Below are 20,706 nucleotides of genomic sequence, written 5' to 3'. Positions count from 1 at the left end.
CGTTTCATGTGGATCTCAGGAAAAGTAGCTGCTGCTTTCGCTACAGCTAATTGTGATCCTAATAAAATAACAAAAATATCTCTGAGCCAGATGTTGCCTCTCTCGCGTGAGCATGGCAGATATTACGGAGGAACCATGAGCTCATGCGGGAAAGCATGCTCACGCGAGAGAGGGAAAGCCCACTTACACAGACAGGAACCTTTCAAATGTGTTCACAAGTGGCCAGAGTAAACTATTCACCATCTTTGGCCCCATCTGCCCCCTGTCCTGTGAAGCCTCAAAGCATGCATGAGGATTTACATACATGCAGCCTAGTAATTTGCTCTAAATTCAGTCTGTATTAACATTCAAATTCCCATTTAATGTGTGTTTCATGCTGGTTGAGACAGACTGTCTAAATTTAGACTCACTCCACATATAGTAGCATTTAGAGTTCACATTCATTGTTCTCAGCAGTGATTAGTGAACAATGACTATTATACAACAAAACTTTCATAACAATGTGTTATGCCTGTGCTTCTAGAAATAAGACAAGTCAAATATGTTCATAAATGTGTCGAGTTTTGTTGTGTAAAGCATATGCCCACCCGTGATGATTTCAGTGCCCCTGGGAGAGACACTTCAGGTCAAGAAACCCCGTTGGTAAGGTTAAAATTTAAGAGCAGTAATAACAGGAGAAAAAGAAACAACACCGTTGGGAAAATTGATTATTGTCCCTGTATTGGCGACGGTATATGCAAACAATGCCAATAATACATCATAACGTCTGTCAAGAAGTAGTATGCACGTATCGATCTATTAAGAAATGTCGCTTTATCGACGAATTTTGAGTGTTTTTTTATTGTCCCTGTCGCCATATTGGAAAACCCTTCAACCCAGTGACGTCATAAAGCGTGTTTCTTCCGTCCGACGCTGTGTGGACCTGCTTCAACTGAATGTGAACTGCTAGGAGACAAAGCAACGAAGTAAATCCCCCTATGGATCAATCAAATGTGTCGTATTTAACTGTTTAGTTACAGAAAGCCAGTGAATTATACACTAAGATTTCAAGGTATGTATAGTATCTTGGTCTGTGATTTCTAGGGGGTCTCTTTGTTAAAATAACGTCGTGAGTAATGTGCTGGGCTGATTCGGTTGGTCTGTGGTTCTTCTGTTCCATTACCAGGGAAGGATCTGGTTCTGTCTCACCAGACAGGTTATGCCCAGTGTGGCCTAGCTAGCTGGCACGACCAGGTTCCGTACTGTATCGGACGCTGTTGCCAGTTAATACACAGGCTGCTTCATATATGTAGTTGAAAGGATAGTCGGTTTGTGAAGTTATGGTTTCCGATTTCTGTTTTAGAAACGCATACGGTGTGGTGTGTGTGCGTGCATGTTTTTTTGTGTAGCTAACCTAGCTAGCCTCAGACACTGGCATTGCTATTAACTTGGCTGGCTATCTAGGGTTAGCATTACCTCAATTGGCTCCAAATATAAATTGAGTGAAATAGCCACTATTTTAAAGCAAATCAATGTGTCACACCTTAATCCTGGATGTTGCTCGTTAGCTAACGCTACCCGGAAAAGTACTAGCCAGCCAACTAACGATGTATCAGGAAATAAGGCTCCTGTAGCTAGCTAGCTGTCAAGCTAACTAGCTCGTTAGCAGTTGGATAACGTTCTAGTTAGAAAAAGGAGTATGATACCACTCTAGTTGTTTTGTCTAGATTCCAGACATAATTATGATCCGATCGGATTATGTCTATGGTTGCTACAGTCTTGGTGAAACACAACATTCGTTGTGGTTTGCTGGTAGCTTACTGGCTGCTTGCATGAATAACGATCAATTACCCATTTGTCTCTTGTTCTGGGTTGTTTATTTTATAGAACACTCAATATTCCTGTGTAAATAAGCAGTTTAATTTTTAGGCAAATTAAAGACATTGTTGCTAATAAAAGGTTTACTTACTGTGGCAACCATGAAACCGTTTATTAATTTGATAACCAATAACAATGTGTTGTGTTCTAGGCTATTTTTCAATCATAAATTGGGAAATTATACTCCCATCACTTAATTACATTAAATTATCAACATACCTACTTTGAATATTGATAAAATGTCACTAATGAATGCTAGACTTTACATTTTGTCATAGATTGGGCTTAAAGGATCCAAGTTAGCCATTGCTGGAAGCAATGCGCACCAATACGGGGGTGGGATATTTGTGGGATACCACCTAAACAATGGTAGGCTAGTATCACTCTGGACCTCGGAGCCAGTTACACTGCTTTTTGTTTTTGTTCCTCTAATCAGGGACTAATTTAGACCTGGGACACCAGGTGGGTGCAATTAATTCAGGTAGAACTCTACACTGTCATACTGCTAAGCATGGCTAATATATAATATAACCTAAAACATCTGTTTTAGGGGTAATGTGAGGACCTTTGGATTGCAGCCTGACATGCTATAAACAGTTTCTAGTCTGTCAACTTGTTTTTATTTGCTGAAATATCAAATGTTTTATTGAATTTCTCTCTCATTCCAGATACTACTAGAAAAGGTGGAAACTTCTCTTGACACTTTCGTAAATAGAGAAAATGGACTACAAGCTTGCTCGTTCTGATCTGGACAAAGACTGAAACGTTGGCGTGAGAAATGCTCACACTCATTAACTTTTGGCAAGCTGCATTAGATAAGAAAATTTGATTTTCTCCCAGAACTTTGGTTGGCTAACATGGATGGAGAGGAAGACCTCTCTCTTAAGAGTGAAGAAGATGTAGTAGACTCAGAAACTAATGGCATAGAAAACAAGAAAAGAGAGGCAAAAGGAACATGTCTAAAAATTGAGGGGCAAGATGGCTACGTGTTTAAATCATACAGCATCACCCCCCATGACACTGCAGACGCAAAAAACGTTTGTCTGTCTAAAACACGGGCTAAAGACTCTTCCCCCGTGGCTTCTATTCACGAGGAGGAACCAGACAATTTATCTATTTCTCAGGTTGATGGACAATTAACAATTAATGAGTCTGTCAATGAAGCAGAAGAGGTATGTGATAAAGAGGACTCTCTTAGGCCTACTTCTCCAGCCATTTCAAACAAAATCCTAAATCTAAACACTGAGGTCAAGATAGAAAATGGCACATCTGAACATAATGAGGAAGAGGAGGATCCAAACAGTATGAAGGGGACCCAAGAGGATGAAAGGTTATCGTATGATAGTTCTGTAGGCCCCTTTGTTACTAGAGACGATACAGATGACAATACAGATGATTACAGTAGTATGCTTAGTGGGTACACAAGCACTCTTTATGATGTTGCGATGGATGCTGTCACTCAAAGCCTATTGTCATCCATGAGAAGTCCCACTAACGCTAATCCCAGGAAGAAATCCCCTGCCTGGAACCATTTCTGCATATCTCCACGCGATAGTACCAAAGCAATCTGTATGTACTGTATGAAAGAGTTCAGTCGAGGTAAGAACGAGAAGGACCTCAGTACAAGTTGTTTAATGAGGCACGTACGAAGGGCTCACCCCACTGTGCTTTTACAAGATGGTGACCTCTCCTCAAATACTCTGACTGCTTCAGTTGCCTCATCTGTAATACCCCCCTCAAATTCATCAAATAACGGAAGCCTGGCAGCTAGCATTACTACTCCTGCCTCACGAAAGAACTCTTCACCGTCCACCTCTTCAGCAGAGGGCTCTGACATATCATCATCCAAAGAAGTGTTACCAAAACTCGAAAAGGGTGCCAAAAACGACACTGGCACAGTCTCATCCTCACATTCCAACAACAACCATGAAGAAGCGATGGATGGAGGTGGGTGTGAGCGCCTCGCTGCAACTCCCAAAAACTCAAGTTCTCGTAGAAGATCAGCTGTGTGGAAGCATTTCTACCTGTCCCCTGCTGACAGTTCCAAAGCAGTATGCATACACTGCATGAATGAATTTAGCAGGGGTAAAAATGGAAAGGACCTGGGCACAAGCTGTCTGATTCGCCATATGTGGAGAGCCCACAGAGAAATTGTCATTGAAGAAAATGGACAGGGCTCGAACATTCCACCACCATATACAAACCCACCAACACTATTGTCTCGCTCTCAGCTGCATCAGGACTCATTAATGGAGATTAAAAAAGAATCCCCTTTTGCTCCATCCTCCCCAGAAACAATATCTGACGAAATGCCCCATAACGAAGATGAAAGCATGGATGTGAAGGATGAGTCTGATGACACAATAAACCAATCAGAACAGGATTCCTCCCTCAATCTCTGCTTTGGACTTAAAGATGAGGATGTTCCTTTACCTCCCTCACTGTGTGATCTATCTCTAGAGGGCTCAGGCCTGAAAGAGGATCCGGCGAGTTCAATTTTCCAACAAAATAAAAAAATCATGAAACGTGTGAAATCCGAAGTGTGGCACCATTTCATCGTCTCTCCAGTGGATCAGCTTAAAGCCCTCTGCCGATACTGCCCCTGTGTCATCAGCCGGGGGAAACGGGGAGACTTCGGAACCAGCTGTTTGATGAGGCATCTAATGAGAAGGCACCCTGATGTCCTCAAAAACCAAAAAAGCACAAATGATAAGGACTCCTCACCTCATCCCTACGCTACTCTCTCTGCTGCTGAGGCTGTTCCAGCCAAACTGACTAACAGCCCTGCCAAAGAGAAAAGGCCACACAACTCTGTGTTCAGTAAAAAGACATCAAAGTTGTGGAATCATTTTTCTATTTCCCCTTCTGATCCCACTAAGGTGGTTTGTTTGCACTGTAGCCGCACAATAAGTCGGGGCAAAAAGACGACAAACCTCGGAACTAGTTGTTTATTCAGGCACATGCAGAGATTTCATGGAAATGTTCTTGAACGTAACAGTACTATCTCAGGTGATGTGCCGTCTGCTGAAATTCACGTTAAACACGAACTCATGGACACTTCTGTGTATGATGAAAACTGTGAAAGATTTGATGAATACCAGCCGGTTGCCAAAATAATCACCAAACTCGTTGCCGAAATGCTTGCACTGGATCTTCAGCCATCAGCCTTAGTAGAGAACACTGGTTTGAACCGATTACTGGAGTATCTTCAACCCCAATATTCTCTACCCTCCTCTTCGTATTTCACCAGCACTGCCATACCAGACATGTATGAGAGGGTGAAGGAGGTTGTTCTCACACACCTGAAAGAGGCTGAGAGTGGTATTGTCCATTTTACAACAAGCATCTGGGTCACTAGCCAGACTCGGGAATTTCTGACTCTTACTGCCCACTGGGTTTCATACGAATCATGTGTTAGACCTCAGGGCGAGGACTTTCACTGCTCCGCTCTCCTCAGTGTGTCACAGGTAGACTGTGACCATGACACGCTCAATATACAGAAGCAGCTCGAATACTTCTGGGACACCTGGATCAGCTCCTTAGGGCTGAAGAAAGGATTCACTGTAACCGACAACAATACTATTGCAAACGTCCTGGAGGACAACGACCATGTCATCGTGCAGTGCTTTGGCCACACCATAGATCTAATTGTGAACGAAGCCATAAAGAGTCAGAGGATGGTCCAGAACCTTCTAAGCAATGCTCGGAAGATCTGCGAGCGCGTGTATCGCTCAGACAAAGCAAAGGAGAAGTTGGCAGAACTGCAGAAGGTTTACCAGCTACCTGAAAATTGCCTCATACAGGACGTTCCCTCAAAATGGAGGACATCCTTCTTCATGCTTGAACGTCTGGTGGAACAAAAGAAAGCGGTTGACGAGATGTCAATAGAGTGCAACTTCAGGGAAATGATCAGTTGCGACCAGTGGGAAGTGATGCAGTCGGTATGCAATGCGTTGAAGCCCTTCGAAGTGGCCTGCAGGGAGATGAGTAATCGCACTGCCACTTTGGGTCAAGTCATACCACTGATCCACATCCTCAACCGGAAGATAGACATGCTCTTTGACGAGACGATGGGCATCGACAACATGCTCAAGTCTCTGAAGGAAGCGATGGTGAGCAGGATGTCGTCGACCCTACACGACCCCAGGTACACTTGGGCGACAATGCTGGACCCGCGGTACAAGACTTCCTTGTTCACAGAGGAAGAGGCGGAGCAATGCAAACAAGACCTCATCAGTGAACTTCAGGTGTCCCTTTCTACCTCAATTGAGATAAAGCCTTCACTATCCAACGGATGTGGTGGAGAGGTCCCAGTTTCATCAAGCGGTTCTCCCCCAAACAAGGACAACCTCTGGGCGCTCATGGATGACATCAGACACAAGATAAAACAGGAGGACAAGCCAAAATCGTCAGAGCTGGCAGTGCTGGAATACTTGGAGGAGGACATACTTGATCAAAGCTGTGATCCACTGGACTACTGGAACCTGAAGAAGTTACTGTGGCCTGACCTTGCCAAGGTCGCTGTCCGCTACGTGGGCTGCCCTCCCAGCATTGTCCCAGCAGAGATTCTGTTCAGCACAGCCAGTGTGAACTGCGCTCTGAATCAGCCCATGCCATTACTAGAAAACATGGAGGGGCTTCTCTTTCTAAAGGTCAACCTACCCTTAATTTATTATCAGCACTGATTTAAAAACATTGCTTATGAGGCTCCTTAGCAAGGTCCAATTCATAGAACTGTGAAATGACAGGGGTAACTTTTTAGATTCAGGGGTAACTAAAGGAGAATAGACAATACACTGAGCTTCATTTTCAAAACATGAGCACATTTGGAATTGTTAATGAAGTTATTCTTAATTGCATTTTGTGTACTACTGTCAACACTTTAGAACTTGCATCAGTCAGAGCCTCAGTGAAAAGTGTCAGGGAGGGAGGGGTGCATTTAGCGGTAGGGGTTGTGAATATTTGTTCCTGTGTCTTAATTTTGTCTTCTCTCTCCTTGTGCCTTATCCAAAACTAATTCAGGTCAAAATGCTGTAAATACTTTGATGCGCAAATCAAGTCTTTCAATTTAAATGGCTTAAAATATTAGAAACAAGATGCTGTTTTTTTTCTTCTTCTAAATGAACACATTGCCCAAAAATAAATGCTGTGACTGAAAGATGTTAAGTTTGTTATTTATTTCATTATGAATGTGGCTCATGGTACTGTCAATTTAGAAATTGCTTTTTTTTAACTTGCTGAAATATTTTAATATTATGCAAGATTGCTGTATTTTTTTCAGAAGCAATTTGTTTGATATGTCTTTAGCACAATTACATTTATTTTCAAGGGATTAAATTATGGGTTGTCAAGTAAAATGTACTGTACATTTGTTATGATTGTTGAACTTAATTTCATAAATGTGGAAGCATTCAGACTGGAACCATGCAAATTGTGGTTATTTGTAAATAAAAGGTTTCTTATGTAATCCTTTGTTCCTGTTTATTTTTATGGTTTGTGTACAAAAATTGCCATGTTTGGTAGGGGACACTAGCAAACTGTTTGGCAACAGAAAATATGTTCTTACTAGAAAAGTTAAGGCACTATCTGCCAGTTTCACTTAGTGTGATGTCATGTTTAGTAGGGAGAACACTCACCAGGGAATGTCTATTTGCAACATTTAAATGTAACCTTTCTGAAAAGTGGTCTCAAAGCATATAATATTGCCTCAAGTGGCACAAGTACTTCCTTGTAAGTCAACAAACATTTCCTCTTCAGTTTTATTCCAAAGCTCACAATGAGCGGTTTTGTTCATATAGGAAACTATAAATACATACAAAACATTAAATGGAGAACTAGCATAATGAGTTCTTTGAACTTATTTCAGATAAAAAAAACACTGTTTTGAAGGATGGCAGTTATTGCACTGGGGTTATCTGACCACTTCGTTTGGAGGAAGTGTTAGACATTAAACCAGTTACCTGGTTTGGTGGAGTAAAATTGGAGGATATGGATCATTTTCAGTTGAAGTAATGAAAGGCCTGTATACACTTTGCATGTGAATGGAGATCTAAGCTAGCCTAGCCAGACTTTATTTTATTTTTTATATGTAAATGACAAAGCAGGTGATCCTATCAGTGTATCCTACCAATATCTGGTTCCAACCAACTTATATCCCAAAAGAGTGATTGAAAACAGAACTCTATACACTGCAATTTAGTTTTAGTTATTTACAATATGGTCATAAAATACCAAATCCTGAAAAACTACATCACTTTCCTCAGTTCAACTGGGAGGGTCAGGTACTCTTTCTAGCAACACCAGTTTGTCTCCCAGGTTTATACTGAAGAAAGGCATTCAACGTTATGTTGCTGTAACCTTGGATGAAGGCCAAAGGCCCGTGGGCGTCTGAGTAGTGCTATGTGGGTGCCATTGGCCTCCATCAGAACATGGGAGTATGTCTTCATATCAGGGTGTCCAGGGCCAATGTCTTCTCTCTTGTCATACCTGACAATAGAACACAAAGCTGAATCCTTAGAATGCCTTTAGAAAGTTGGAAACAGTTATATTCCAGAATAGAATACCCAGTCAAACTAGCCTCCAGTTTCTGTTCAGTTCTAAAAAATGTGACACTCCAGTTTGGGCAGCAAATACATCAATATGAACAGAGACATCTGAGGAGAAGCAATGGACAACCAACCATGACATTTTCCTCACTGTCTGATTTGATAACTGATATGATATAACAAAAAAATGTATAACCTCTTACCAGGTCAAGTGATAGTGGTTAAATGCTGATAACAGCGAGTAAATTGATGCTCCCTACTATACTTTTAATACATTTTCCACAAAAGGTGGTTAAACACTCGCTCAAAATAAGAAAGGTGTGTAAACAGCCTTGACGTGCATTTACCCTCTACTACTTCACTGCTCTTACCTGATGTAGATGGTACTAGTTTATGCAGTACCTGCACCCCCCGGCCTCCAGGGTAGTTGTGATGGGACACGTACAGAGATATGCTGGAGTATGCAGCATTTGTCACCAACTGGCCAACCACGATTAAGGAGCCAAGTTTATACATCCAAGATTTGTGGTATTTGTTCAGACTGTAGGACCAAGAATCATACTTTTTTTAAGGTCCATTCCACATGTCCCCTGAAAGACAATTGAACTGTGACTCCAACATCCTGAAGGCCAAAAATGTCAAAATAATCATATTTTTGCAACATTATACTAAATTGACCTCCCTGAACAGACAACAATCATGCCAATAACAGCCTTTTTCTCCTTACATTAAGGAGCAGCCCCGTGCGGCCACTATATTCAGCACAGGGAAGGTGTAGAGGATAATGCGTAGCTCCTTATGGGGCAGGAACGAGTAAAGCAGGATAAATCCTACAGTAGGCAGCAGCAGGGTGCGTGTCCGTCTGTCCAGCAGGCCTAAGGGGACGAACAGCACTGCGCAGCCCAGAGCACGGGGCAGAGCAGAGTAGAAGTACCACAGAAAGGGGGCGGTTTACTGGGGGAGAAAGTCAAGGAAAGGGAAAGGTAGCAAGTTGTTGTTTTCAGGTCAAAAGTGGGCTCTCCGTGATGAGTGGAAAATTAACCCTTTACTTTCATAATATTATCACAAACGTTTATACTAACTCAGAATCGATCAAGGAAAAGCAGGTGTCTAAAGCTGTGTTGAATTATTTAATTAGTTGACTTTGTGAACATTGTTATGAGTTTATAACAGGCATTGAGTGAAGTGAAGGATATTCCCCAGTTGGAGCTCTTGTTCAGGATGGTGTTGTACCAGAGTACCTGGCCCTTGGGCCAAATCAGCTTATTCCAGAAGAATGAGTCAATGCCGACAGTCAAAGCTGAAAGAGAGGAGACAAAATTAGACGTTCATCTAAAAGAGCTTATATATTTATAACACTTATAATCTTGAAAAACTACAGGATACGTATGCATTTGTTCCAGGCAAGCTACAGCACACCGGACTCATCTAACTACTATAGCTTAGCCAGGTGTGTTAGTGCTGGGCTGGAGAAAAAGCCTGCACACCCTGTAGTTATCCAGAACCAGAATTAGTCTTTCTGATAACAGATTTACCTAGTGAAAGAGCACCTGCAGGAATGGCATAGTAGAGCAGTTGAAGGATCCCTAGCCTTCTGCTCAGTAATGACATGAGCAGCATCAGACCCAGGTAGAGAGACAGTTCTGATCTAAACACGATGATGACAAAAGTAGAGAGACATAGGAAAGACCCGTACCTCTGCCCCATCCATGCAGTGAATGCCAACAGGACTAGGGAGAAAACATAACAGACCTTTAACTGCAGAAGATTACCATCAGAGAAACTGCTGGAAGAAAAGACTCCTAAAATACACTACATCTACAAAAGTTTGTGGACACCCACACACGTTGCTGACGGGTATACAATTGAGCACACAGTCATGCAATCTCCATAGACAAATATTGGCAGTAGAATTTCCCTTACTGAAGAGCTCACTGATTTTAATGTGGTACCGTCATAACATGCCACCTTTCCAACAAGTCAGTTCATCAAATTTCTGCCATGCTAAAGTTACCCCGGTCAACTGTAAATGCTGTTATTGTGAAGTGGAAACATCTAGGAGCAACGAACAGCTCAGCCGCGAAGTGGTAGGCCACACAAGCTCACAGAACGAGACCGTGCTGAAGCACGTAAAAATCGTCTGTCCTCACTACCAAGTTCCCAACTGCCTCTGGAGGCAACATCTCCACAACAACTATATTTTCGGGAGCTTCATGAAATGGGTTTCCATGGCTGAGCAGCCACACACAAGCCTAAGATCACTACGTACAATGCCAAGGCAGGAGAAATCAATAGTCGAATATCACAGCCAATCACAACACTGCGGGTAAGTAATACTGTGAAACACTATCATTCCACTATTACCGCAGATGTTATGGACATTATCTGAAAAAAATATGTATATTATTTCCTGTAGTACTTTTAACACATTGGTGGACATTTTTATTATAGATTTTAATCCTACATGAGGCTTGTCTCCAACAGTATTTAGATTTTTAATTTTTTCAGTACAATTTATGTATATTAGATTTTCATCCAAGATAGTTTTATACTACAATCATGTCTACAATATATCAGTGTCTCTTACCTATTGGCAGTGCAAATACATTGGGGAGGGGTCTCGTGCTGTAGAACATGAGATGGAACTGTGAGGCGCAGGTGAGAGAATAGTCCCGCAACTGTCGACCCAAACTGCCTCCGAACCTCCCTCTGCATGCGCCATAGAGCTAACGTCACACACACTCCCAGGCAACCTCGCCTGGACAGCAAAAAGGTACACATCAATACATTTGAGTAAGTGGACTGATTTGTGAAAGGCCTGTCATTTACATATCAAGACATTCTTGATTTAGTTTGTCTGGCACTATGGAAACAATTGAGTAGTCCCAAAAGTGAAAAATCTATTGGACCCAGGTCTGCTCCATTGCACTGGGGTATATGGATATCATATAATAGCAGCAAGACATACCCATCAGTTGTGTGTAGAATTTGGAAGCCTCCAGTAGTGACAGCAGGTAGATTAGTGGGGAGCAGACCGTTGATAAGAATACAGGTCCAAGGAATGTCCATGACACCACACCAGGGAAATCATGGTGGTCATACTGGTGAGAAATTGGTAAGATACTGTCAACATCAGCAATGGATTTCTGGCATTTGTCATTGTTTGGGTGGGCACAAAAAAATATACGGGCATGTAATGTTGCATAAATCTTTATCAAGAGATGAAAAAGATCCAGTGTAACACTGTCAACAAGCATTTGCACCATACATGTGTAAAGAAGATTAGCTAACATTTAGCTAGCTACCGTTAGTTGGCTGATGTATGTGTAGTTCTCAGTCTCACCTTTTCAAAATCAAGTCTGTGATAAAGAATATCATGCACTGCCTGTAAGTTGAAACTCTCTTCAACTTTTGTAAAAGGACAAATTAACAAATGTAATAGAGTCACCGAAATTAGTAAAAACAACAGTGATTGCCCAGACGCAGCCCTCTTCTCTGCCATGACGTGAAAGTATATTGGAAATTGACGCATGCGCACAAATCTTGAAATGTCAACATATTTTCCACGTGGGTAGAAAGAAGACTTTTGTCCCACGCGTGGCGGAATATCATTGGTACTCACAGTGATTGATGGGAAAAATGGCAAATCACGACAGGCCACAATCGTACCAAGAGGCTGAAGCTGAAATTAAAAAAAGGTAGCTCATTTCTCTACCGGCATGTAAATATTACTTTCGTACGCTTTGCATAGATATCGCTAGCTATTTTCCAATAAATTGTTGTATATGTGTCTAGACTCTGTGCTGCACGTTTTAGGGATAGGAAGCTTGCTGGCAAGTGTCTAGTGTGTAACATTAACTATGATATGAAACTTCGAGTCATTCAACTGCTTTCCAGCTACTGTAGCTAGCCATAATGCTATCGTTCAATCAATTATTGTGGCTATTTTGTAGCCTAGCTTTTATTTTACTATCACAATACACCAATGCAAAAAACTTAAAAAGCTCATGTAATACCTGCAAACAGATAGCTGATAACTTCAGTAAGGTAAGTTTGAAATGTTCCTCTGTGTATAATTTGCCTTGGCTAGCTGGGCAGTGCTATCAATTGGTCTGAATCAAACCACAACCAATTGATGCGCTTTTATTTACCAGTGAACAACCAATGATGGTGTATTGTGCTTGTAATGCATTCATGTAACCAAGCCCTCATCTAACCTTGATGTAGGCTATGAAATGTGACTGAGCATCATAACACCACTGTACTAGTCAGTCAATTAACGTTAGACCAGTTTATAATGTGGGAGTCGGACCTAATAACTGGCTAACGTGTGCTTTTTAAACCCAGATTATCAGACAGTGATGTTGTACATTTACACCGTTGATCAAATGACTGCCAATATCTGTCTGGTTAGCTAGTCTTCATCCTCACACTACTGTTCCAACAGGGATTGGACCGAACGAAAAAACAGAACTTTGGTGGAGGAAACACCGCTTGGGAGGAGAGGGCGCTTTCCAAATATGAAACGAGGTAAGATTCCTATACACCACTCGTCATAATACACTATTCCACCTAATGCTGGACTGTTGCTGTGCTTATCGCATATCTGCTTGCTCTGATCAGTGATTGCTAAACCTATTTGTCATGCTGACCCAGACCACGTATTCTCTGTTGACCCAGTGGCACAATAGAAGCTGATTTCTGGCTGTTGCCTTCTCCCCCTCTCCTCAGTGAGATCCGCCTAGTTGAGATTCTGGAGAATCTGTGTGACAGCAGCAGCTTTGACTGCAACCACATGGTAGAGGAGCATGAGGACCTCTTTGAGACCTGGTGGTTCAAGAGGTGAGAACTTGACTGCTCCGCTAGAACAAAAGGGCAGCACATGTCTCATTAGCACAAAACCCCTTACTACTTACTTACCTTTTACTTCTCCTAGAGCATAGGCCATTGACATCAGACTTCAAGACCCCACTATCTTTGTCCTTGTGGAATCTCTGAACTTCCAGGCTACAATTCAAATGTGTATTGGGATTTTTGAAATCTCGCTCTTCCAATCCAGGCAAAATAAGCATCCTGATCTGTATAAGTGGTTCTGCGTTGATACCATCAAGGTGTGCTGTTCGACGGGAACGTTTGGCCCTGATTGCAATGGTAAACACATACTCCTCCAAAACCACATTTATTTGACTAATACCAACCAGCCATGGGTGAATGAGAATCATCTGTTTCCTTCTGACAGCCTGTGTGGCGGGTTCCGAGAGGCCTTGCCATGGCAACGGGGTGTGTGACGGTGACGGAACACGAGGTGGTAACGGCAGGTGCAACTGTGACCATGGTTACAAGGGGGAGTTCTGTCTGGACTGTATGGACGGATACTTCAATGAAATTAGGAACGACACTTTTTCACTATGCACAGGTAATTGGTGTATTATGTTTGCATGTTCATTTTAACCATGATTTACACATCCAGTCCTTTCAGATCTAAGCAATGTGCCTAGGGGACAGGTTTGGTGTCTATTTGGAGCAGGGCATGTATCTCAACCACCTTTCCCACTCAATTCCCTACACTACAGAGTGCCACACCTCCTGCAAGACCTGCACTGGTCTAACCAATGAGGACTGTGAGAAGTGCAAGACTGGCTGGGGGGAGGATGATGAGGGGACTTGTCTTGGTGAGAGAGACATTTTTATACATTTTCATGGCAGAATAAGTCATTTCCCTGTCATGAATTTGACATCAAGATTCACTTTTCTTGTTCCTTCTCATTGTGTGACCCTAGATGTGAACGAGTGCTTGAACGACCCTCCTCTCTGCAAAGAGGATCAGTACTGTCTGAACACGGATGGCTCGTTCTCCTGTAAAGGTACTGTAAAACTGTGGTCTACTACTTAGTGAGAGGACCATATTTACTATGTTGTTGGGTGGATACAGCTATTGTATTAGGGACTGAAAATATAAACATGTATACTGACTAAGCTATTTGTAATAAACTTTAAACAAGTATTAACATTTGACCTCTGTTCTCCTCTCTGGCAGGCTGTGAAAAGGTGTGTTCAGGCTGTACTGGGGCAGGGCCTGATAAGTGCCAGGGCTGTTCTCCTGGGTACCAGGACACAGAGGGCACCTGCACAGGTAGGGAGTCAGGGGGAAACTGCATACGTGGAGTGTGTCTGAAAGTGGGCTTTGCAAATCAAGTGGAAGGATCAACACAAGTGGGTGTATTGAAAAGTAACCACTAGTTGGGCAGATTTGTGTGGCTGCGTTCTTTGTAGAATTTTAGCTAAGCCTAACCCCTTTCCTAACCTTAACCTCATTCTCCTAACGTACCACGTTAGTTCTCCTAACGTACCACGTTAGTTCTCCTAATTTACCTTACTGGCTTAGCGAAAATGCTACAAGGAAGCAGCCACTCCAGTGTTGTGGAAACCAATCTGCCCAATTAGCTATTTTGACACACGCACTGGTGTTGATCCTCCCACTTTTCTATCTTGCAATGCCCACTTTCAGTATGGCCCTGGTGGAATAATGAGGAAGTATCTTCCTTTCTTACCTCCTTCCTTTTCTTCATTATTGTATCCTTCCTTCTTTCCCTCCCTGATAAGCCACTGTCAGTTGTCCAGTCTGTGTACCCTGTTGGCCAGTAAGAGAGGCAGTAGTCTTGGACATAGAGTAACTCGTCCACAATGGTGGTATGTCCATAGTCTGGACACTAACTTAAAGGCAGGACGATACAGTACATTACCACTCGCAATGCTATCCCTACATTTCTCTACATGCTAAACCTAGATCCATGTTTTAAGTCACAGTCAGATACTTTGCTTAAATATCCATTTATGCTTTAAAGATTTGCTAAAGATGCGCTATGCAGACATTGCTCTGCCATTGCCTGGTTGCTGAAATTCTAATGGTTTGCCTAATTTCAGTTTGACAAAACAAGTGCATAGTATCATTGCACCGTCTAAACTGCTGTGAAATTTATTTTTCATAACCAAAAAAATGGGATGCATAGAAATAACACATGGAACAGATCTACTGTTTCATAGACTTGGTTTCAATGAGAAAGAAATGTGAGTTGTAGATCTGTCAATTTGAATTTGGTTGGTTGCCCAAAAAGTTACATATTGCAGCTTTAAAGGAATGACATGGATGTTGTTGAATGCCTATTTACGTGCTTGTAATGCCTTGGCGGTTGGTGACGTTTTAGATGAGGGAGGACAATTATATGTTTCATGAGCATGGCCTAATTTCTAATGCAGCATATTGGATGACTGTCATTCATATTCTATTCACCCAGCTCAATGTAACATCGATAGTTTTAGGCTACTACATAATACTCAAATTTCCACGATACCCATCATGAGGTTGCTACAAACTAGCCTATGAATGAAAGTTAACAACGTAGGTACACGGGTCAAGAGAAATTAAAGTAATCAAGGTGACATTCAATACTGCCTTGCACACTCTTGCCTTCATCTAGCTGATCTATGGTGTAATCATTAGTCCAACAGTTGCAAATTAGTTTCTATTGGACAAATTCAGATATGTTTATCCCCATTCTGTTTAAGAAAAAAAATTCAACAGAATTGCCAGAATGAATACACCCCTGATCACACGCAAACACAGTTCACTTTCATAGCAGCCACATACGAACAGCATGAAAATTTTGCTCATTGTGTAAATAATTCCTTCTTGCATCTATGTACTCTCCTCCTCACCTTTTCCCTTCCTTTGTGGACTTCAGTGCAAAACACATCAGCTGTCATATCATAACCGCTACACACAGCCTACATTGTTGTCACCATATTAGCTAATGTCATTGCCAACATGGCTACTAGAACCAACACATTAGTGACCCCGCTGCAATCATGCAGTACAGTGTACAGTTAGTAAGCAGTTTAGCAGTTGCACCGGCGGGTCCTGGTGGCAATAAATTAATAAAACCAAAACCTTACCTTGACTTGGAAGCGTCCCAGTGTTGGATAGCTAGCTAGTTAAAATAGCATCCCTCTCTGTTTGAGTGTAGGATTTCGCTAGCTAAGTGACCATGAAAGAAATACCACTAAATATAGCTAGCTTTCTCGTCTCAATTTTAAGAAATACATTTTCTCAAAACTGTTATTCTATTGTCTTCCTCTCTCTGAGTCAACAACCCACCACATTTAAATGCAGTGCTAGCTAGCTGTAGCGTATGCTTTCAGTACTAGATTCATTCTTTGATTTTTTTGATTGGATGGACATGTCAGTTCATGCTGCAAGAGTTCTGATAGGTTGGAGGATGGCCTCCAGAAGTTGTCATAATTACTGTGCAAGTTTTGGAATGGGATGAGAACCATGAGCCTCCTAGGTTTTGTGTTGAAGTCGGTGTACCAAGAGGAGGACGGAAGCTAGTTGTCCTCCGGCTACGTCATGGTGCTACCCAAGAGAGTGCTGTTGGAGACTACTGTAGACCTTCATTTCAAATAGTGTATTTTAATAAGTTATTTGGTGATGTGAATGTATTTAGTAGTGTTTTATCTAAAAAGGTTCACATTTGTTTAATGTTTCACTTTTGACATTCACTGAGGATGGTCCTGTTCGTTACTATACAAGTACTTTGCCAACTGTTGATGTACAATTACTTTATAAAACTTCTCTGTCTGATAACCTCTTGTGTCAAACAGCTTTTCAGGAAATTGGAAAGAATTACCCTTTTTTTCCCATTAACGAACATACAATTATAAAACTTCAGAAGCTATTTTGAATACATTTATCTTGAGTCATGAAATTAGTACACTGGGAGGAGTTAATGCTTTCATTAAATATAACAAATTATATTAATTGGCAGAATTGTGTCATCAGACAGTGTCGAAAACCAATTGGATTGTTGATCTGTTCAGATGTGAACGAGTGTGAGCAGACTGATGCTGTGTGTACTGCGGAGAACCAGGAGTGTGTGAACAACAAAGGAAGCTACATCTGTATCTGTGCCAGCAGGTACGAGGAACAGGAGGGAGTCTGTGTCAAAATACCAGAGCCAGGTAATCAATAATAAAGATCTGGACTAGTTTATGATTTTAAAATGCAATATATACATGATGACAGGACCTTAATTGAGTATAGTTATCTTGTGTTATTGAAATATTGTTTTTATGTAACTGTGCAATCTAAATAAGTCTTGTCAACCACAACCATGAATGACATTAAATCCAAATCAAATCACTGACTTGGCAGGTTAAGTACACTGTAGTTACTACTACAGTAACCGTATACTTTCTACGAAATACTGCAGATGCAGTTGTATCAGATGACTCTTGGTTGACGCTGTATTTGACAGCAGTGCGTGATCAGGCAAGCTAATGGATAGTATGTGTAATGTATGTTATAATTAGAGATACTTCATTGTCCTCAATGAGGTCATTCCTTTTGCAGCATACACTATACATGAAGACAAAATAAACACAAGGATATTGTGTTACCTTGTACAGCACATGAGTTGAGGGGTGTGGGACTTGTGCTGGTCAGTTCTTATTTTCAAGTGCTGTTGGTTTTGTCTTGGTTACCTTCAGAGGAGAATGAGGCAGAAACAGTGAAACGTCCAGAAGAGCACGAAGACCTTTGACCTCAGGAAATGAACCAATAGGAACAAACCAGGAAGAGCATTTGGAGTAAATGATGAGGTGGGTGTCACCCGTGAGACTACACCTCTATAGCTCACAGCATCAGAATATCTTGAGGCCACTCCTTTTTAAAGCATTGCGACTACATGGCAGTTGAACACTCGACATGCATACTGCACTCTACAGATTTATACCTGTCGATCATGGATGGACAGCCAACAGAATGGCTGAGAGAATTAAAGATTCAACCCCTATGTACTCTGGTTCTTGTTTTTGCTGTGGTTAACCCAACAAGTGTTTTCTGGTTTTTAAATTTATGCAGGATTTTGAACGTTATTCAAATAAAGTTTGAGAACAGAAATTATGCTGCATGTCTCTGATTTTATGCATTTTTCTGGATTATAAGTGCCTAAGACGTCAATGCAAATTTAAATACTGTTGTAGTTTTCAAAGTTGAACACAGAGTGGCACCCTAATCACACACAATATATCTCAATTACGCTGTTAGTTGGATGAATCGGCAGAATGACATGTACTGGTTTTGTTGGATATGAAATGGATCAAATGTGGTGGTATTTTAAGGTTAGGCAATGTCTTGTGGATCAACTAGTTAAATGTGTGTGATCCTAACAGCTGAAAGATGATTTGTCTGCTCCTGATCAAAGGCAGCATATCCCACTAATCTGCTTCTCACCCCCCCCCCCCCCCCCCCCCCCAAGGGATGATGTAAGTTGTTATGACTGTCTTTGCAGCCTTAGCGCTGGATGAGGAGCTGGTTGAAACCTGTCCTGGCTGGTGCCTTCCACAAAAAAAAGACACAACCTCCAGCTCACACACACCACTTATTGCCCACATTTCCTCTTCTCTGTCTGTGGTACTTCTCCAGTGTTTCATCTGCTCAAAACAGCAATGTGTGCCAAAAGTGAGATGAGACTTGTTTACAAGAAACCTCAATGATATTCCCCATCTGTGTGCATAATGGCTTTGTTTTTTTGCACCCAGATGCAAGATGTTACGTCACCATTGTTAAGTAAGATGGGCCAAGATCTCCCTATTTTTAGGTTTACACACAACGGAATACAACATGCAATTCAGGTTTGTATAGATAGGTTAGGGGGAGTAGTAAACTCAATTAAAAAAGAAACCTTTTTCAGGACCCTGTCTTTCAAAGATAATTTGTAAAAATCCAAATAACTTCACAGATTTGAATTGTAAAGGTTTAAAACTGTTTCCCATGCTTCTTCAATTAACCATAAACAGTTAGCGGCCGTTCCACAGGTGCATGTTCATTAAGACACTAACAGCTTACAGATGGTAGAAAATTAAGGTCACCGTTATGCCAATTTAGGACACTAAAAGAGGCTTCTTTAGTGACTCTGGAAAAACACCAAAAGAAAGATGCCCAGGGTCCCTGCTCATATGCATGAATGTGCCTTAGGCATGCTGCAAGGAGGCATGAGGACTGCGGATGTGGCCAGGACAGTAAATTGCAATATCCGTACTGTGAGACACCTAAGACAGCGCTACAGGGCGACAGGATGGACAGCTGATCGTCCTCGCAGTGGCAGACCACGTGTAACAACACCTGGACAGGATCGGTACATCTGAACATCACACCTGCGGGACAGGTACAGGATGGCAACAACAACTGCCAGAGTTACACCAGGAACTCACAATCCCTCCATCAGTGTTCGGAGGCAGGACTGAGGGCTTGTAGGCCTGTTGTAAGACAGGTCCTCACCAGACATCACTGGCAACAATGTCGCTTATGGGCACAAACCCACCGTTGCTGGACCAGACAGGACTGGCAAAAAGTGCTCTTCACTGACGAAGAGCATGATGGTCGGATTCGCGTTTATCGTTTAAGGAATGAGCGTTACACCGAGGCCTGTACTCTGGAGCAGGATCGATTTGGAGGTGGTGGGTCCGTCATGGTCTGGGGGCGGTGTGTCACAGCGTCATCGGACTGAGCTTGAAGTCATTGCAGGCAATCTCAATGCTGTGTGTTACAGGGAAGACATCCTCCTCCCTCATGTGGTACCCTTTCTGCAGGCTCATCCTGACATGACCCTCCAGCATGACAATGCCACCAGCCATACTGCTCGTTCTGTGCGTGATTTCTTGCAAGACAGAAATATCAGTGTTCTGCCATGGCCAGCGAAGAGCCCGGATCTCAATCCCTTTGAGCACGTCTGGGACCTGTTGGATCGGAGGCTGAGGGCTAGGGCCTTTTTCCCCAGAAATTTCCGGGATCTTGAGGTTCCTTGGTGGAAGAGTGGGGTAACATCTCACAGCAAGAACTGGAAAATCTGGTGCAGTCCATGAAGAGGAGATGCACTGCAGTACCTAATTCAGCTGGTGGCCACACCAGATACTGACTTACTTTTGATTTTGAACCCCCCCCTTTGTTCAGGGAAACATTATTAAATTTCTGTTAGTCATGTGGCTGTGGAATTTTGTTCAGTTTGTCTCAGTTGTTGAATCTTGTTATGTTCATGCAAATATTTACACATGTTAAGTTTGCTGAAAATAAACCCAGTTGACATTGAGAGGACGTTTCTTTTTTTTGCTGATTTTAGTTTTTGTGATGCCCTAATAGTGCTCTGAAACACAAGGAAAGCTGCACTTGCAACACTCCACCAACTCAACACTGTATTGCAGTCAGTGAGGAAAGTATGTGTTTGTGTCACAACAGGTTGCTGTGGAG

General features: G+C 42.1%; 2 protein-coding genes and 1 long non-coding RNA gene across 6 annotated transcripts; 2 read left to right on the top strand and 1 right to left on the bottom strand.

Moving 5' to 3' along the window:
• The first annotated feature begins 871 nt into the window (after positions 1 to 871).
• On the top strand, positions 872 to 7,324 carry LOC129865269 (zinc finger BED domain-containing protein 4-like). The gene is made up of 2 exons (XM_055937902.1): positions 872 to 1,051; positions 2,526 to 7,324. Exon 2 carries the CDS (start codon positions 2,715 to 2,717, stop codon positions 6,540 to 6,542), a length of 3,828 nt encoding a protein of 1,275 aa, XP_055793877.1. The 5' UTR covers positions 872 to 1,051; positions 2,526 to 2,714; the 3' UTR covers positions 6,543 to 7,324.
• A 274-nt stretch (positions 7,325 to 7,598) lies between these two features.
• LOC129865270 (uncharacterized) lies at positions 7,599 to 11,908 on the bottom strand. 3 transcript variants are annotated; one of them, XR_008761345.1, is made up of 7 exons: positions 11,746 to 11,908; positions 11,371 to 11,503; positions 10,990 to 11,160; positions 9,938 to 10,050; positions 9,130 to 9,702; positions 8,774 to 8,992; positions 7,599 to 8,343 (listed from the first exon to the last, which is right to left on the bottom strand). It is a non-coding gene; the product is annotated as an uncharacterized LOC129865270 (long non-coding RNA). The 3 variants fall into 3 exon arrangements; XR_008761343.1 differs by lacking the exon at positions 9,938 to 10,050; XR_008761344.1 differs by lacking the exon at positions 9,938 to 10,050 and having other exon boundaries at positions 8,774 to 8,943.
• A 198-nt stretch (positions 11,909 to 12,106) lies between these two features.
• LOC129865268 (cysteine-rich with EGF-like domain protein 2) lies at positions 12,107 to 18,360 on the top strand. Of its 2 annotated transcripts, none has more exons than XM_055937901.1 (10): positions 12,107 to 12,449; positions 12,850 to 12,932; positions 13,134 to 13,244; positions 13,462 to 13,553; positions 13,642 to 13,818; positions 13,976 to 14,074; positions 14,183 to 14,266; positions 14,440 to 14,535; positions 17,280 to 17,376; positions 17,949 to 18,360. In XM_055937901.1, the coding sequence occupies exons 1-10, from the start codon at positions 12,318 to 12,320 to the stop codon at positions 17,956 to 17,958; spliced, it is 981 nt and encodes a 326-aa protein (XP_055793876.1). In that variant the 5' UTR covers positions 12,107 to 12,317; the 3' UTR covers positions 17,959 to 18,360. The 2 variants fall into 2 exon arrangements, with proteins under 2 accessions (XP_055793876.1, XP_055793875.1); XM_055937900.1 differs by having other exon boundaries at positions 17,280 to 17,420.
• Positions 18,361 to 20,706: the final 2,346 nt, after the last annotated feature.

The sequence above is a fragment of the Salvelinus fontinalis genome, chromosome 11 (genome assembly GCF_029448725.1).
Source record: "Salvelinus fontinalis isolate EN_2023a chromosome 11, ASM2944872v1, whole genome shotgun sequence".
Taxonomy (NCBI): Eukaryota; Metazoa; Chordata; class Actinopteri; order Salmoniformes; family Salmonidae; genus Salvelinus; species Salvelinus fontinalis.
Note: the sequence above shows the minus strand (reverse complement) of the source record. Positions and strands in the feature narration are given on the sequence as shown.